General features: G+C 40.7%; 2 protein-coding genes across 2 annotated transcripts in view; both read left to right on the top strand.

The window, feature by feature from the left end:
• TMSB10 (thymosin beta 10) overlaps positions 1-13913 on the top strand; it is a 225675-nt gene that overhangs the window by 71739 nt on the left and 140023 nt on the right. The window lies entirely within an intron of this gene.
• DNAH6 (dynein axonemal heavy chain 6) overlaps positions 1-13913 on the top strand; it is a 279939-nt gene that overhangs the window by 231888 nt on the left and 34138 nt on the right. The window contains exons 65-68 of the mRNA XM_055540370.1: positions 527-687; positions 6559-6647; positions 7739-7885; positions 10230-10368. Of these exons, the coding sequence (XP_055396345.1) occupies positions 527-687; positions 6559-6647; positions 7739-7885; positions 10230-10368 (536 nt within the window). The remainder of the gene's footprint in view (positions 1-526; positions 688-6558; positions 6648-7738; positions 7886-10229; positions 10369-13913) is intronic.

Raw genomic sequence — 13913 nt, 5'->3', positions numbered from 1 at the left:
CAATAGTCCTGGAGTGGATTGCCATTTCCTTCTCCAGGGGATCTTCCCAACCCAGGGATTGAACCTGGGTCTCCTGCATTGTAGACAGACACTTTACCATCTAAGCCACCAGGGAAGTCCTGTATATATGTTAGACTTTGGGTTTTCAAAAGCTTTTAAAAAACTGACCAATAGCATTAGAAGTCAGGACAAAGGATACCTTTGGGATGGAGGAAGAGAAGATGATTGGAATAGAAAGGAGATAGGAGAGATGTCTCTGGGGTGTTAGGAAAGTTCTCTTCTCAAGCACAGATGTTTATTTCCTCTATGCACTTTTATTTGTATATTTGAATACATATATTGTCTTATGCACTTTTGTGTGTTATAGTAAAAAAACAAGAAAATAAGAAAAATTATTTTTACATCTATCAGAATGAGAATTTGAAATGTATGCATATTCTAGAAGCCTACCATATTTACATTTCTTAATAGTTGCATTACTTAAAAGTAATAAGAAACAGCATTTCATTGTTGTTTTTGAATTCAGGGTGCAGTCAATTTCACTGGGACAAGGACAAGGACCTATTGCTGAAAGAATGATCAAAGATGCAATGAAATCAGGAAACTGGGTGTTTCTGCAAAACTGCCACCTTGCTGTTTCTTGGATGTTGGCAATGGAGGAGCTAATTAAAACCTTCACAGATTCAAGTATGTTAAGCATATAACATTTATATAATAATACCATTTTTATGTGGCCTTTCTTGTTGAATCCAGTCCTTATAACAATTATTATTGGCATTGTTTATCCTATATTAAAAGGAAAAATTTGAGATCTAGAGGGGTTAGTTAGGTTACACAACCCAGATTCAAATAAAAATGTTCAGACTACAAATTGAACTGGGTCATTTTTGTTGCATGTTACCTTCTACGGGAGACCATTTGAATTCAAAATAAATAACATCTAGGCATGATATTAATAAAAAAAGAAATAGAAAATGGACTTGGGACAAAAGAAGAAAATTATATTTTTCACTACAGAATGAGAGAAGTTCAGGAACAGATTTCGAGTTAACACCAGTTCTCATGGTGGTGTTTTAGCACTTTTTATCCTCTATAACCCATATGACAATTAACTTTCACATGTGTCTCATAGACACATACACCCCCACGGGTGTGCCCAACATAAGTCATACTTGCCACCACTAACTATACTATCACTGCCTTCTTTCCTACTCGAGTAAGTATAATGGGCTGCAAAGAGAGAAGATGTGGAGTTGGAATTGACTCATTTTTATTCAGTAGTATAAAAATAATTGAAACCTTAGGAACTGTGTGATAGGTAATAAGCTGTGTGGGGCAAACTTCCTCACTGTCCCAGGAGGTCATGGAAGAGAACTGCCCACCTAGGATATTCAGGGCCTTTTCTCTGGTGTCCTCCTTTGTGTCCTGACAGAGCGCTTTCTAGAAAGGTGAGAACTATGCAGATGACTTTCCTTATCGTTGCCTGTTAAAATGAAGATCTTCTCTGCCGGGGTCCAGCCCCCGTGGATCCAGGGAATTCGAAGGGGAGACGGCATCCGCGATCAGGAAACAATTGCTTAATTAAGCGTTAATTAAGGATATAAAGAGTGGTTAAATAAGGATAGCTCAGTGAGGAAATTCAGTGGAGAAAAGAGGCTGAATAATTCAGCCAGAAGGTGAGAGAAAGAACGACATGGGGAGACCAAGTTTCGGTGAACAAGGCCCGCACTTTATTTTTCAAGGTAGTTTTTATACCTTAAGTTACGCATAGAGGATAATGGGGGAAGGGGTAGAGTCATGCAGTAAGCCAGGCTTTCTTCCTGCAAACTTATCATATGCAAAAGTTTAGGTGATTTGCATCATCTTCTGGCCCGGAGGCCTGTTAACATTTTAAGACCCTTTCTTCAGAAAACTTATTTTTCTCTAAAGGTGACTAGTAAGGCGCCACCCTCCAAAAGCATTAGATGAAGTTGCATTCCTACAGGGCAAAGGTGTGGTGGGCTATAACAAGAAAAAGAATTAACTCAAGGGTCCAAGGTTACAAACATTAAAGCTACTACTTACACCAATTATATTAATCAATACACTGCCAGGGACACAGCAGGTAAGGGATATGGAGACTTAGCAGCAAACATTGGCCCAACAAGTGAAAATTCAACCCTTCACCAATACAATTTCTAATCAATCTTTTAACTGCTCAAAGGAATCTGTATTCAGACAGTTTAGAACATCTCATGCCTCTCACAGTTGGGAGGCTCTGAGCAATCACATGTGGCCGGAAAAACCTATTCAGGCAGGCTAGAGAGGACTTCCAAAGGAGTTTGTAGGTTGAAACGCTATCACACCCAGGAACTTTATTAACTGGAGCTGTAAGTTAACTCTTTTTTTTTTTTCAGAGAGAGGTAGTGGGGGGACAGCCCCCCCATAAAGTCAGAGGTGTAGGTGAGAGCACAAAGCAGAAAGTAGGCAGACTCTGGTTTTGTGGGTAGATGTTCGAGAATTTCCAGGGGGACTCCTGAGACTCGATCCTGCCTTTGCATATGCCCAGCCTCCTTCCTCATGACCTTTGCCAGGGGCGGAGCTCCTGCTCCAGGCACTTCTCCTTTACAGAGCAGCCAGCCTGCACTGGTCACCAAGCCACCAACAGGGCTTAGCAGCCTTCCCCAAAGATCCCTCACTCCCTGATTGCCCCGTGCCCTGCCTTCTACAGACTGCTTCCATCAAGGACAGAGTCTGTAGCATCTGCCACCCAGAATCTCCACTCTTTCCACTCTTCGCAATACGATCAAGAGATGGCTTGCTTCCTGTGGGGTCTGTGACTTACTTCTATTTAAATAAGTAAAGAAAAATGATATGGTGTTTACTACTTGAATCATCAGATTCCTTATCCTGATGATTAGGATTATGATTAAGAAAAAATGCTAAAGAAGGCATCTAAAAAGCAGTTTGCTGCAGAGGTACTATGGGAGCCTTCCAAATAAGGACCAGTCATTCACCTTCACAATGACCTTGCCAGACCTACAAAGAGGCTGAATGGGCCACGGAAGCCAGAAAAGTTGTTGATGAAGTTTAAGAGCTTAAGTGGACAGAAAAATCCTCTTCTGGTCCTTGTTACAACTGTTTACTAACATAACCATTTGGGTTCTAATGTTTAACCTGAACCAGTATAAAATAAAATACATTCAGGGAGGGACTTCCCTGGTGGTCCAGTGGCTGAGACTCCATGCTCCTAATGCAGGGGGCCCAGGTTATATCCCTGGTCAGGGAACTAGATCCCACATGCCACAACTAAGACCAGGAGCAGCCAAATAAATAAATAAATATTTTTAAAAAGTACATTCAGGTAAGAAGTTGAAAAGAGAAAGTGAATGAAAGAAAAAAAGAGAGAGAGAGGGAAAAAGCCTCTGGACTTGAAATTCTAAGACCTGAGTAGAGTTTGGCCCCCACCACTGCCTGACTATATATATATCACACCTCGTCTCTGGGCCTCTGCTTCCTCAGAAATAAAGTGACTACACAGCCCCATTGCTACAAGTCCCATACTAAGATGATTTCTATTCTATTCCAGTTCTGAACTTCTATGATGTCTATAAATGTTAAGATCCTTGATGCTTTTGCAGTTGTTAGGTAGGTAGAATAGGAAAAAGGAGTCCAAAATGGCGGTAGTTAAAAGACAAGGAAGGTCCGAGGACCAGAGTGAAGACTTCAGGCAGAACAAACAGAACAAACAGCACTCCTGGCTAAGCCCAATTTGCACAGGGCAGGCCCAGGTGGAGGAAAAGACATATAAAAGGAGGAGCCAAAGCGCTTTCTCTCAGACTCTCTCCCGCGTGCATGCGCGCGCTCTCTCTCTCCCTCTCTCTTTCTTTCTCTCTCTCTCTTTCTCCCTCCCCACGCACTCCTCCACTCTCTTCTCTTCGAGTCTTGGATTCTCCTGCTATCTTCTAAATAAAATGGAGCTGTAACATTGATTTGCCTAAGAGCTGTAACACGGTTTGTCCAAGACCCGAGAGCTGTGATGCGCCGAGGGCTTTAATGTCCGTTGCTCCAAATCTTTGTTGTGATGAGACAAAGAACCGAGGAACATACACTCGTGTGACATCTATGCGTGGGGAGGGAGGGAGAGAGAGTGAGAGAGAGAGAGAGAGAGAGAGCGGGCACATGCACACGGGAGAGAGTCCGAGAGAAAGCGCTTTGGCTCCTCCTTTTATATGTCTTTTCCTCCACCTGGGCCTGCCCTATGCAAATTGGGCTTAGCCAGGAGTGCTGTTTGTTCTGTTTGTTCTGCCTGAAGTCTTCACTCTGGTCCTCGGACCTTCCTTGTCTTTTAGCCACCGCCATTTTGGACTCCTTTTCCCTATTCTACCTACCTAACACAGTCATGAGAGAAAAAAAACGATTTTTAAGATGCTTCTCTAAACCTGGCCTTTTTCACTCTTCAGTTTTTGTGTGTGTGTGGAGGGTGGGGGGGTTAGTTAATGAAATCATTAGCCCTAAGATTTTATGATATCTGACTTCTATGCTAATCAGTCTGTCAGTCATTTCAGTCGCTCAGTAGTGTCCAACTCTTTGCCATCCCATGGACTGCAGCACGCCAGGCTTCCGTGTCCATCACCAACTCCCAGAGCTTGCTCAAATCATGTCTTTCAAGTCAGTGATGCCATCCAGCCATCTCATCCTCTGTCGTCCCCTTCTCCTCCTGCCTTCAATCTTTTCCAGTATCAGGGTCTTTTCTAATGAGTCAATTCTTCACACCGGTGGTCAAAGTATGGGAGCTTCAGCTTTAGCATGAGTCCTTCCAATGAATATTCAAGACTGATTTCCTTTACGATTGACTGGTTTGATGTCATTGCAGTCCAAGGGACTCTCAAGACTCTTCTCCAACACCACAGTTCAAAAGCGTCAATTCTTTGGTGCTCAGCTTTCTTTATGGTCCAACTTTCGTATCCATACATGATTACTGATAAATTTTTACCATAGAAACAACTTTAATGTTGCTCTGGAATTGCATTGAGTTGGTCAAAAAGTTTGTTTGGGTTCTTCCCTTGAACCAAAAAGTGGACTAACTTTACTAGAACAATACTATAACTAACTTAATCTTGGCTATTTAATGTAGCTCATTAGTTTAGATTACTAAACCAAGAAGTATAAATACAGCCTTAATCTGCAGCCATTCATTTAATAAATATTCGAGAACCTACTGTGTACCACACACTGTTCTAGCTACTTAGGGCATGTTGGTGAACAAAGCAACCACAGTCATCTGCCCTCCTCAAGCTTACATGCTAGTGAGTGGAGACAGACAAACCACATAAACAAACCACATAACAAATAAGTAATGTATATGGTATGATAGAATGTGGTCAGTGCTTTGGGAAAAATTAAAAGTAAAGTGAGGAGGAACAGGAAGGTCGGGGTGGAATGAGAGTAAGGAGGAAGGGTGGAGAGTAGTTTTAAATGGGGTGGTCTGGGTAGACCTCTTTGAGAAGTTGTCATTTGACCAACACTTGAGAAAAGTCGGGGAGTCTAAAGGAAGAGCATTCCAGGTAAAAGGAACAGCTACTGCCTGGGGGCTCCCCCTAAGGAGGTAGGGGGAGCATGCCAGAGGAACACCAGCACTTGTGCTTAGAGACCAATGCCGAGAAAGACCTCCTTGGATGATGCTTGTGTCTTCCTGTGACAGAAACAGTAGCTTTCCCAGTTCTGCTCTGGCCTTTTGAAACTGGAATGCAGTTTGTTTTTTCTTAGGTTCTCTGTCCACAACTCAAAAAGGAAGCATATTGACTTCTTGATGCTGCCTGTGAGGTCTCTCCATTTCCCTGCTCACTGAGTTCCCTTTGCTTCTTCTCTGAAGAAGGAACACATTCCTTTATTTTCCATAACGCTTTCTGACCATTTTCATGAAATTTTCCCTACGTTGAATGGCTAACAACAAACAAAAATTAAAACAACTTCACAAGCATAAAGATAGTAACTGTCCTTTTTTTTGTTTACAAAACTACCAATTTCAGAGGAATGATCCTTAACATTTCTATCAAGAATTGAAAATTAACATTCCTGGACTTCCCTGGTGGTCCAGTGGCTAAGAGTCTGCCTGCCAATGCAGGGGACACAAGTTCGATCCCTGGTCTGGGAAGATTCCACATACCTCATGGCAACTGGACCTGTGCACCACAACGATTGAAGCCCTTGAGCTTTAGAGCCTGAACACCACAGCCGGAGAGTAGCCCCTACTCGCTGCAACTAGAAAAAGCCCATGCACAGCAATGAAGACCCAGCACAGTCAAAATAATTAATAATTTTTTAAAAAGAATAGAACAAGTTCTTAATTTCTTTATTTGACTGTGCCAACATCCAGACTGCCAGGCTCACCTGGGTGAAGAGCTTCTAGAAGGAGTCCCCTCACCTCCATTCTAGAACATTTTACAACATCAAATATTTTAAAAAGATAAACTAGTCCTTAAACAGAGCTTATCTTTTTCTATTCTATAATAATTATTTCTTATAGAAAAATATTACTGAGTTAAGCATTTTCCTTTTTGTCTTTGTTTTAAACAGATGTTGTTATCAAGGACACATTTCGACTTTTTTTAAGTTCAATGCCTAGTAATACATTTCCTGTGACAGTCCTTCAAAATTCGGTCAAGGTAACGTATGTTCGTGGTTGAACTCTGTGACATGATTGGCCTCAGGGCGCTCCCCGAGAGAATCCATGGAGCCCACTGGGCCTGTGCAGGGTTGTGTCAGGGTTTGGTCAGCCAAGGTGGGGAGGTGGGAGTCAGTGTCCATTCACCGGAGAGTGAATAGGGAAACAATTTTCCAGGCCACTGCCCTTCCTGTGTGCCCTTCTGCTAGTCATTCAACACCTCCCTGCTTCCCCTCCTCAAGAAAATGTCTAGGATGCAAAGAGATGAGAATAGAACCCTTCCCAGAGTTAAGAATATGTTTCAGCATGTGGGAGACAGGAAAGCCCAAAGGCAGTATGGCTGATGGATTGAAACCTCAATTATTTTTCACATAATTCAGAAAACTTGGATAGAGAGACTTACTAAGTAAAATAGACCTTCAAGCTGAGGGCTGGAGACCCTATGGCAAGTCCTAGAAGGCATTTTTTTTTTTTTTTTTTTTTTTTTTTTTTTTGCTATGCTGCACAGCATTCAGGATCTTAGTTCCCCAACCAGGGATCGAAGTTTCCATATATGGGAAACCTCTGCATATGAACCTGGAGAAGGAAATGGCAAGCCCCTCCAGTATTCTTGCCTGGAGAATCCCATAGACAGAGGATCCTGGTGGGCTACAGTCCATGTGGTCGCAAAGAATCAGACATGACTGAGCAATTAACACACACTTCTGCATATGAATGATCACTCAGGAACCAGAGTTGTCTCTTCCCTGGTGCCCTGTGCCATCAAGGTAAAGTGTAGGGTGGACATTGAGAGGACCAGAAAATTCAGTGCAGAAGGCCTGAGCATCATTTCTGGCCTGTGGTTAGAAAAATGGACACCAAATGGAAAGGTCTGAGATTCTTGTGGAGGTGGTTCACCCACCCACTGTAGGCCTGAGAACCCCCTATTCTCCAGAGGCCAAGGCTGAGAGAGATACAGAGCTGTCAGGAACAGGACAGGAATGCCTCCCAGGCATCAGTTACCTGCATCCCATCACTGGCTTCTATATGTGTTATTTGGAAAAAATGCAAATCTGTACAACCACACTCTCTGCCATGTGTCTCTAAATACAGGTAACCAATGAGCCCCCAAAAGGTTTACGTGCAAATATCAGACGAGCATTTACCGAAATGATGCCTTCATTTTTTGAAGAAAATATACTTGGAAGAAAATGGAGACAAATAATATTCGGCATATGTTTCTTCCATGCAATTATTCAGGTACACTTAATTTGCTAATTTTTTAAATATAGACAAGGAGAAGTGTATTAGGTTAAAATCAATAAGGGGCTTCTATGGTGGCTCAGATGGTAAAGGATCTGCCTGCAATGCAGACGACCTAGGTTCGATCCCTGGGACAGGAAGATCCCCTGGAGAAGGGAATGGCTACCTGCTTCGGTATTCTTGCCTAGAGAATTCCATGGACAGAGGAGCTTGGCGGGCTACGGTCCATGGAGTTGCAAAGAGTTGGATATGGCCAAGTGACTAACACTTTAAATCAATAAAAAAGTAAAATTAAAAGCTTACAAATGACATTGTGAAATGCTGAGGTCTTTGTTCTATCTGAACCCAAGTTGTTTTAACTCAGTCCCTAGACCTCCTTGGTAGCTCAGATGATAAAGAATCTGTCTGCAATGTAGGAGACCTGGGTTCGATCCTTTGGTCAGGAAGCTCACTTGGAGAAGGAAATGGCTACCCACTCCAGTATTCTTGCCTGGAGAATTCCATGGACAGAGTAGCCTGGCAGACTACAGTCCATGGGGTCGCAAAGAGTCGGACATGACTGAGCAACTAACATGCACACTCTCTGATTTCTGTATGACCCTTGCCTCTGTACCTCATAGCTTTGCCTCCCAGCTCTGCTCTGACCTAAGGAGCCACATCGCCTGGACGAATGCAGTAGGTCAAATTCAAAAGCATGAAGTTGTCTCCTCAGCTGTGCTTCACTCACAAAATCTGCTTCCTCTCCAGACTCTACTCCTGAAATCGATGGTCCCATTTTTGTAATCACCTACAGTCAGAATTTCAGGACTGTTTTTATCCTTCCTCCTTTACACATATATATCATGTTGGTCAGCAAGTCTTCATTTTTTATTACAATAATTTCATTCTCACTTGTTTCTGTTTGAATGGGCTTAACACCCTTAATGGCTTGCCTCCAGGACTTCCCTGGTGGCTTAGACGGTAAAGCATCTGTCTACAATGCGGGAGACCTGGGTTCGATCCCTGGGTTGGAAAGATCCCCTGGAGAAGGAAATGGCAATCCACTCCAGTACTGTTGCCTGGAAAATTCCATGGACAGAGGAGCCTGGTAGGCTACACAGTCCATGGGGTCGCAAAGAGTCAGACATGACTGAGCGACTTCACTTTCACCACCCTTAATGACTTCCTCCCTGGGCATAGGGAAAGCTTCTAACATAGATATCAGAAGGGGGTAGAGAGTGCCCCACTCAATAGTCTTATCAAGGCCTTATATACTTTTACAATTGGTTTCTACAATAGAAAGGTCTTACCAGACCCACTCCCACATAAGATAACAGGATTAGACAGAAGGTTCTCCTTAAGAAGGAGAAACATGTCCTTGAGCAAGATACATTGTTGCTATATAATCATTAGTACAGAGCTTAAGGAAAAACATACCCTTGATCAAGATGAGTTGTCTTGCTGTGTAATAATTAGCTCTGGGCTAAAAACAAAAAATAATGTCTTATGTGACTAAGATAAAGGAATGTAGAAAAAAAAACTTTTGTCCTTTTCTCATCCTTGAGATCCAGGGACTCCTTATCAACCTATCTAAGAATTAACTCTCTCAGGAGGTACAAACTATTGAGTATAAGATAAGCTCAACAATGTATTGAACAATATGGGGGCTATGGCCAATATTTTGTAATAACCGTAAATGGAGTGTAGCCTTTAAAAATTGTATAAAAGATACTTTAAAAAAAAAAAAAAAGAAGAGGGAACATGGCACCCATCCTCTGATATAATCAGTTTAGAGTTAAGAAATTAGGTGGGAGAGGGCGATAACAAAGAGCGGAAAAGATTTCCCTGTGGAGAGTCATGAAACAGGAATTGAGATTCTGGATACCAGTTTTTTAAAAAGGTCTCTGTGGAGAAGTCAGTGTATAATCAACCCATCAGGCATGACTGAAAAGCCTGCATGATGGACAGACTTCTGAGAAGATTTAGGGGCAGCTCTCTCCATCAGACAGGTGATTAGCATCAGTATTTTTATACCAAGAAGACTCTAAGGTGGGATATTTTTTCCTATTTTGATGGGTAAATATTTTATTTTACCATAAAGAACAAATGTTCTTTTGTCAGGTCTGTCACGATTTCACATTTCCAGTAATATCTAATTATCTTTTGGAAAGTTGGAAAAAGACCAGAATTGGAGGAAGAGGTGCCTGCCCTATTTGATGAAAGTCAAACTGAAAGCCTCACTCAAGTTGAATGGCATTTTGCACAATGAGGATGCCAAACTTCAACAGAAACTCTGGTTTTCAGTATTTTATGCAAAATTAATTTTATCAAACTTTAAGACCATTTTCATTTTCTGTTCTAGGAGAGAAAAAAGTTTGGCCCTCTTGGTTGGAATATCTGCTATGAATTTAATGATAGCGACAGGGAATGCGCTCTACTGAACCTCAACCTTTACTGTCAAGAAGGAAAGATTCCCTGGGATGCACTGATTTACATCACTGGTCAGTATGCCCACATGGTCTGATGTCCAGCTCTCCACCACACGGTTGTTGGTTTATACCTACCTGGCTTATACCAAGATGGTATCCTCCCAAGTGTATGGTGAGGGTAGTGATGACTTCTAATATTCCCTTTGAGAAGATAAGACCATGATAAGAATATCATAAGAATGTTTATACAGAGAAGACGAGACAGATATTTTCCCAGATGATAATAGAGAACTCTTAGATAGTTCTTGCTACATACCAAGCACATTTCAGGCACAGCCCATGAATTAGCAGATTTAATCCTCATAAGAACCCTATAAGGTAAAGACTGTTATATCCCTATTTTATAAATAAGGAAACTGAAGCACACAGTTTACAAGTGTGAAGCCAAGATTTAAGCAAGCAATCCAGCCTCCAGAGTTTGTGCTCTTAAATTCAAAAGAATCTGAACATAGTTGACCAGTAGAGACCTATTGAGTCAGGGGTACTTACAACAAAGGAAAAAATATTTTATGAAGTATGATTTTTAGCAAATATTAATTGTGGCCCTGTGAGATCTTACTGGTAAAACTAGATCCAGTTTAGACCATGCAGGTCCAAATAATGAAGAAAAGATTCCCATTAGGAGGTGGGGGAGAAAGAGAGCCTGAAAAGGAGCAGAATGGGAATGGATGGTTTTCACTGGTGAGCAAAGGAAATGAGGAACAGCAGAGAAGGGTCAGCTGATCTAGAGACTTGAACAGCATGTGACACCTTGGAACATGCTTGAGTGAAGGGCAGTGAAACAATAGTGAAAATGGATGAAAACCTATCTCCAGGCTGGACCAAGAAGGGTGGGCATGGAACCTGGGAAACTCCTTTGGACTTCTGCCCCCAGCCATTCCTGTGGGGCTAAGATTGCTTAACATAACAGTGAACTAGACAGTACTCTCCCTGCCACCCTGTACATACCCTGAAATTCCTGCTTCCCAGCTTTTCTCTGCTTTCTTTCTTTCCTAGAACCTTTGACCTTTCTATTAGCTCAGTTGTTTCTACTGCTGTGAAAGTAACTGGGTTTTGAAAAGCATAGAAAGGAACAAGACAATGATATATCTTTTCTCACTACTACTATTCAATGTTGTGCTGAAGTTTCTATCCTGGAAAATTAGACAAGGAAATAAATAAAAGACATCAGTTTAGAATGGAAGAAGTAAATTATTTGCAGTTGACATCTCGAATGCAGAAAATCCTAAAGAATTCACAAACACACACTGGAAGTAACAAATGAGTTCAGCAAGGCAGTGGGATACAAAGTCAATATACAAAAATCAACTCCTTTTCTATACACTGGCAATGAACAATTTGAAAATATTTGTAATTACGTTCATGATAACATCAAAAAGAATAAACAGCTTAAGAATAAATTTAATAAAAGAAGTGCAGATTTGTACACTGAAACCTGCAAAGCACTGCCAAAGAAAATTAAAGATAATCTAAATTAATGAAGAGACATGACATGCTTATGAATTGAGAGATACAATATCGTTAAAGTAATAACATTCCCCAGACCGATCTATAGATTTAACACAATCTATAGATTTAACATGGGCTTCCCTGGTGGCTCAGATGGTAAAGAGTCTGCCTGAAATGCGGGAGACCTGGGTTCAATCCCTGAGTCGGGACGATCCCCTGGAGGAGGGCATGGCAACCCACTACAGTATTCTTGCCTGGAGAATCCCCATGGACAGAGGAGCCTGGTGGGCTACAGTCCATGGGATTACAAACAGTCAGACATGACTGAGCAACTAAGCACAAGCACAACATAGATTTAGCACAATCACTGACAGATTTAACAGCTAAAGCTGATCATAAAATCTGCGGAAATGTGAAGGGCCCCAAAAAACAAAAACGATCTTAAAAAAAAAAAATGAATGAGTCAGAAGAGTTATAATTCCCAATTTCAAAAGTTATACAAAACCACAATAATCAAAACAGGATTTACTGTATAGCACAGGAAGCTATATTCAATATCTTGTAACAAACTATAACAGAAAAGAATTGGAAAAAAGATATATACACATATATGTATAATTGAATCATTTTGCTGTACACCTTAAACACAATATTGTAAATCAATTAAATTCAATTTTTAAAAAAAGACTATATAGTACTGGCATAATTAGACATATAATCAATGGAACAGAATTGAGAATTCAGAAATAAACTCTTATATTTATCATCATTTTTAACAAAGGCACCAGGACAACTTAACAAATGATGCTGGGACAATTGGATACCCAGCTGCTAAAGAGAGAATTTGAATCCTTATCTCATAGCATACAAAAAAATTAATTCAAACTGAGTGGTATATCTAAATGTAAGAGCTAAAACTATAAAACTCTTAAGAGAAAGCATATAAATAAATCCTCATGACTTTAGGTTAATTATGGCTTCTTCAATATGGTGCAAAAGCCACTAGTAATTAAAGAAAAATAATAAATTCAACTTTTTCAACATGTAAAGCTTTTACACCTCAGCAAATACTATCAAGAAAATGAAAAAGCAAGACATATACTGAGATAAAATATTTGCAAGTCATGTATCTGATAAGGAACCTGTCTATGAAGTGTGTAAAGAACTCCTATAACAGTAAGAAAAAAAATCCAATTTTAAAATGGGCAAAAGATTTGAATGTACATTTCACCAAAAAATACAAACAGATGCCTAAGAAGCACATGAAAATATGCTCAATTAATCATTAGGAAAATGAAAATTGAAACCATATTGAGATACCACTTTATACCTATTAGGATGACTATAATAAAAAAAAGACCATAACAAGTGTTATCAAGAAAGTGAAGAAACTGAAACTCTCCTACATTGCTGGTGGCAATGCAATGAGGTGCCACTGCTTTGGAAAATATTTTAATAGTCTTACCATATGACCTATAAATTCCATTCCACTGCTGCATATATATCAGGGAAAAAGAAAACACATGTCCACACTAAAACTTGTACATAAATGTTCATAACAGCATTCATGCTCATAACAGCATTATTAATAATACCAAAAAGTGGAAACAACCTGAATGTCTATCAACTTATGAATGGATGAGTGAAACAAGGTATATTCCATACACTGTAATATTGACATGTGTACTCAGTTGTGTCCGATTCTTTGTGACCCCATCGACTGTAACCCACAAGCTCCTCTGTCCATGGAATTTCCTGGGCAAGAATACTGTAGTGGGTTGTCATTTCCTTCTCCAGGGGATCTTCCCAGCCTAGGGATGGAACCCATGTCTCCTGCTTCTCCTGCATTGAAAGTGAATACGTTATGGCTGAGCCAACGGGAAAACTCCACAATGTAGTATTGAAAAGTGAAAGTCTCTCAGTGGTGTCCAACTCTTTGCAACCCCATGGACTATATAGTCCATGAAATTCTCCAGGCCAGAATACTGGAGTGGGTAGCCTTTTCCTACTCCAGGGAATCTTCCCAACCCAGGGATCGAACCCAGATCTTTTCGAATTGCAGGCAGATTCTTTACCAGCTGAGCCATAATTGCTCCATAAAAAGAAAT

This window comes from Bubalus kerabau, chromosome 11 (genome assembly GCF_029407905.1).
Source record: "Bubalus kerabau isolate K-KA32 ecotype Philippines breed swamp buffalo chromosome 11, PCC_UOA_SB_1v2, whole genome shotgun sequence".
Classification (NCBI taxonomy): Eukaryota; Metazoa; Chordata; class Mammalia; order Artiodactyla; family Bovidae; genus Bubalus; species Bubalus kerabau.
This window is presented reverse-complemented; position numbering and strand designations above follow the sequence as displayed.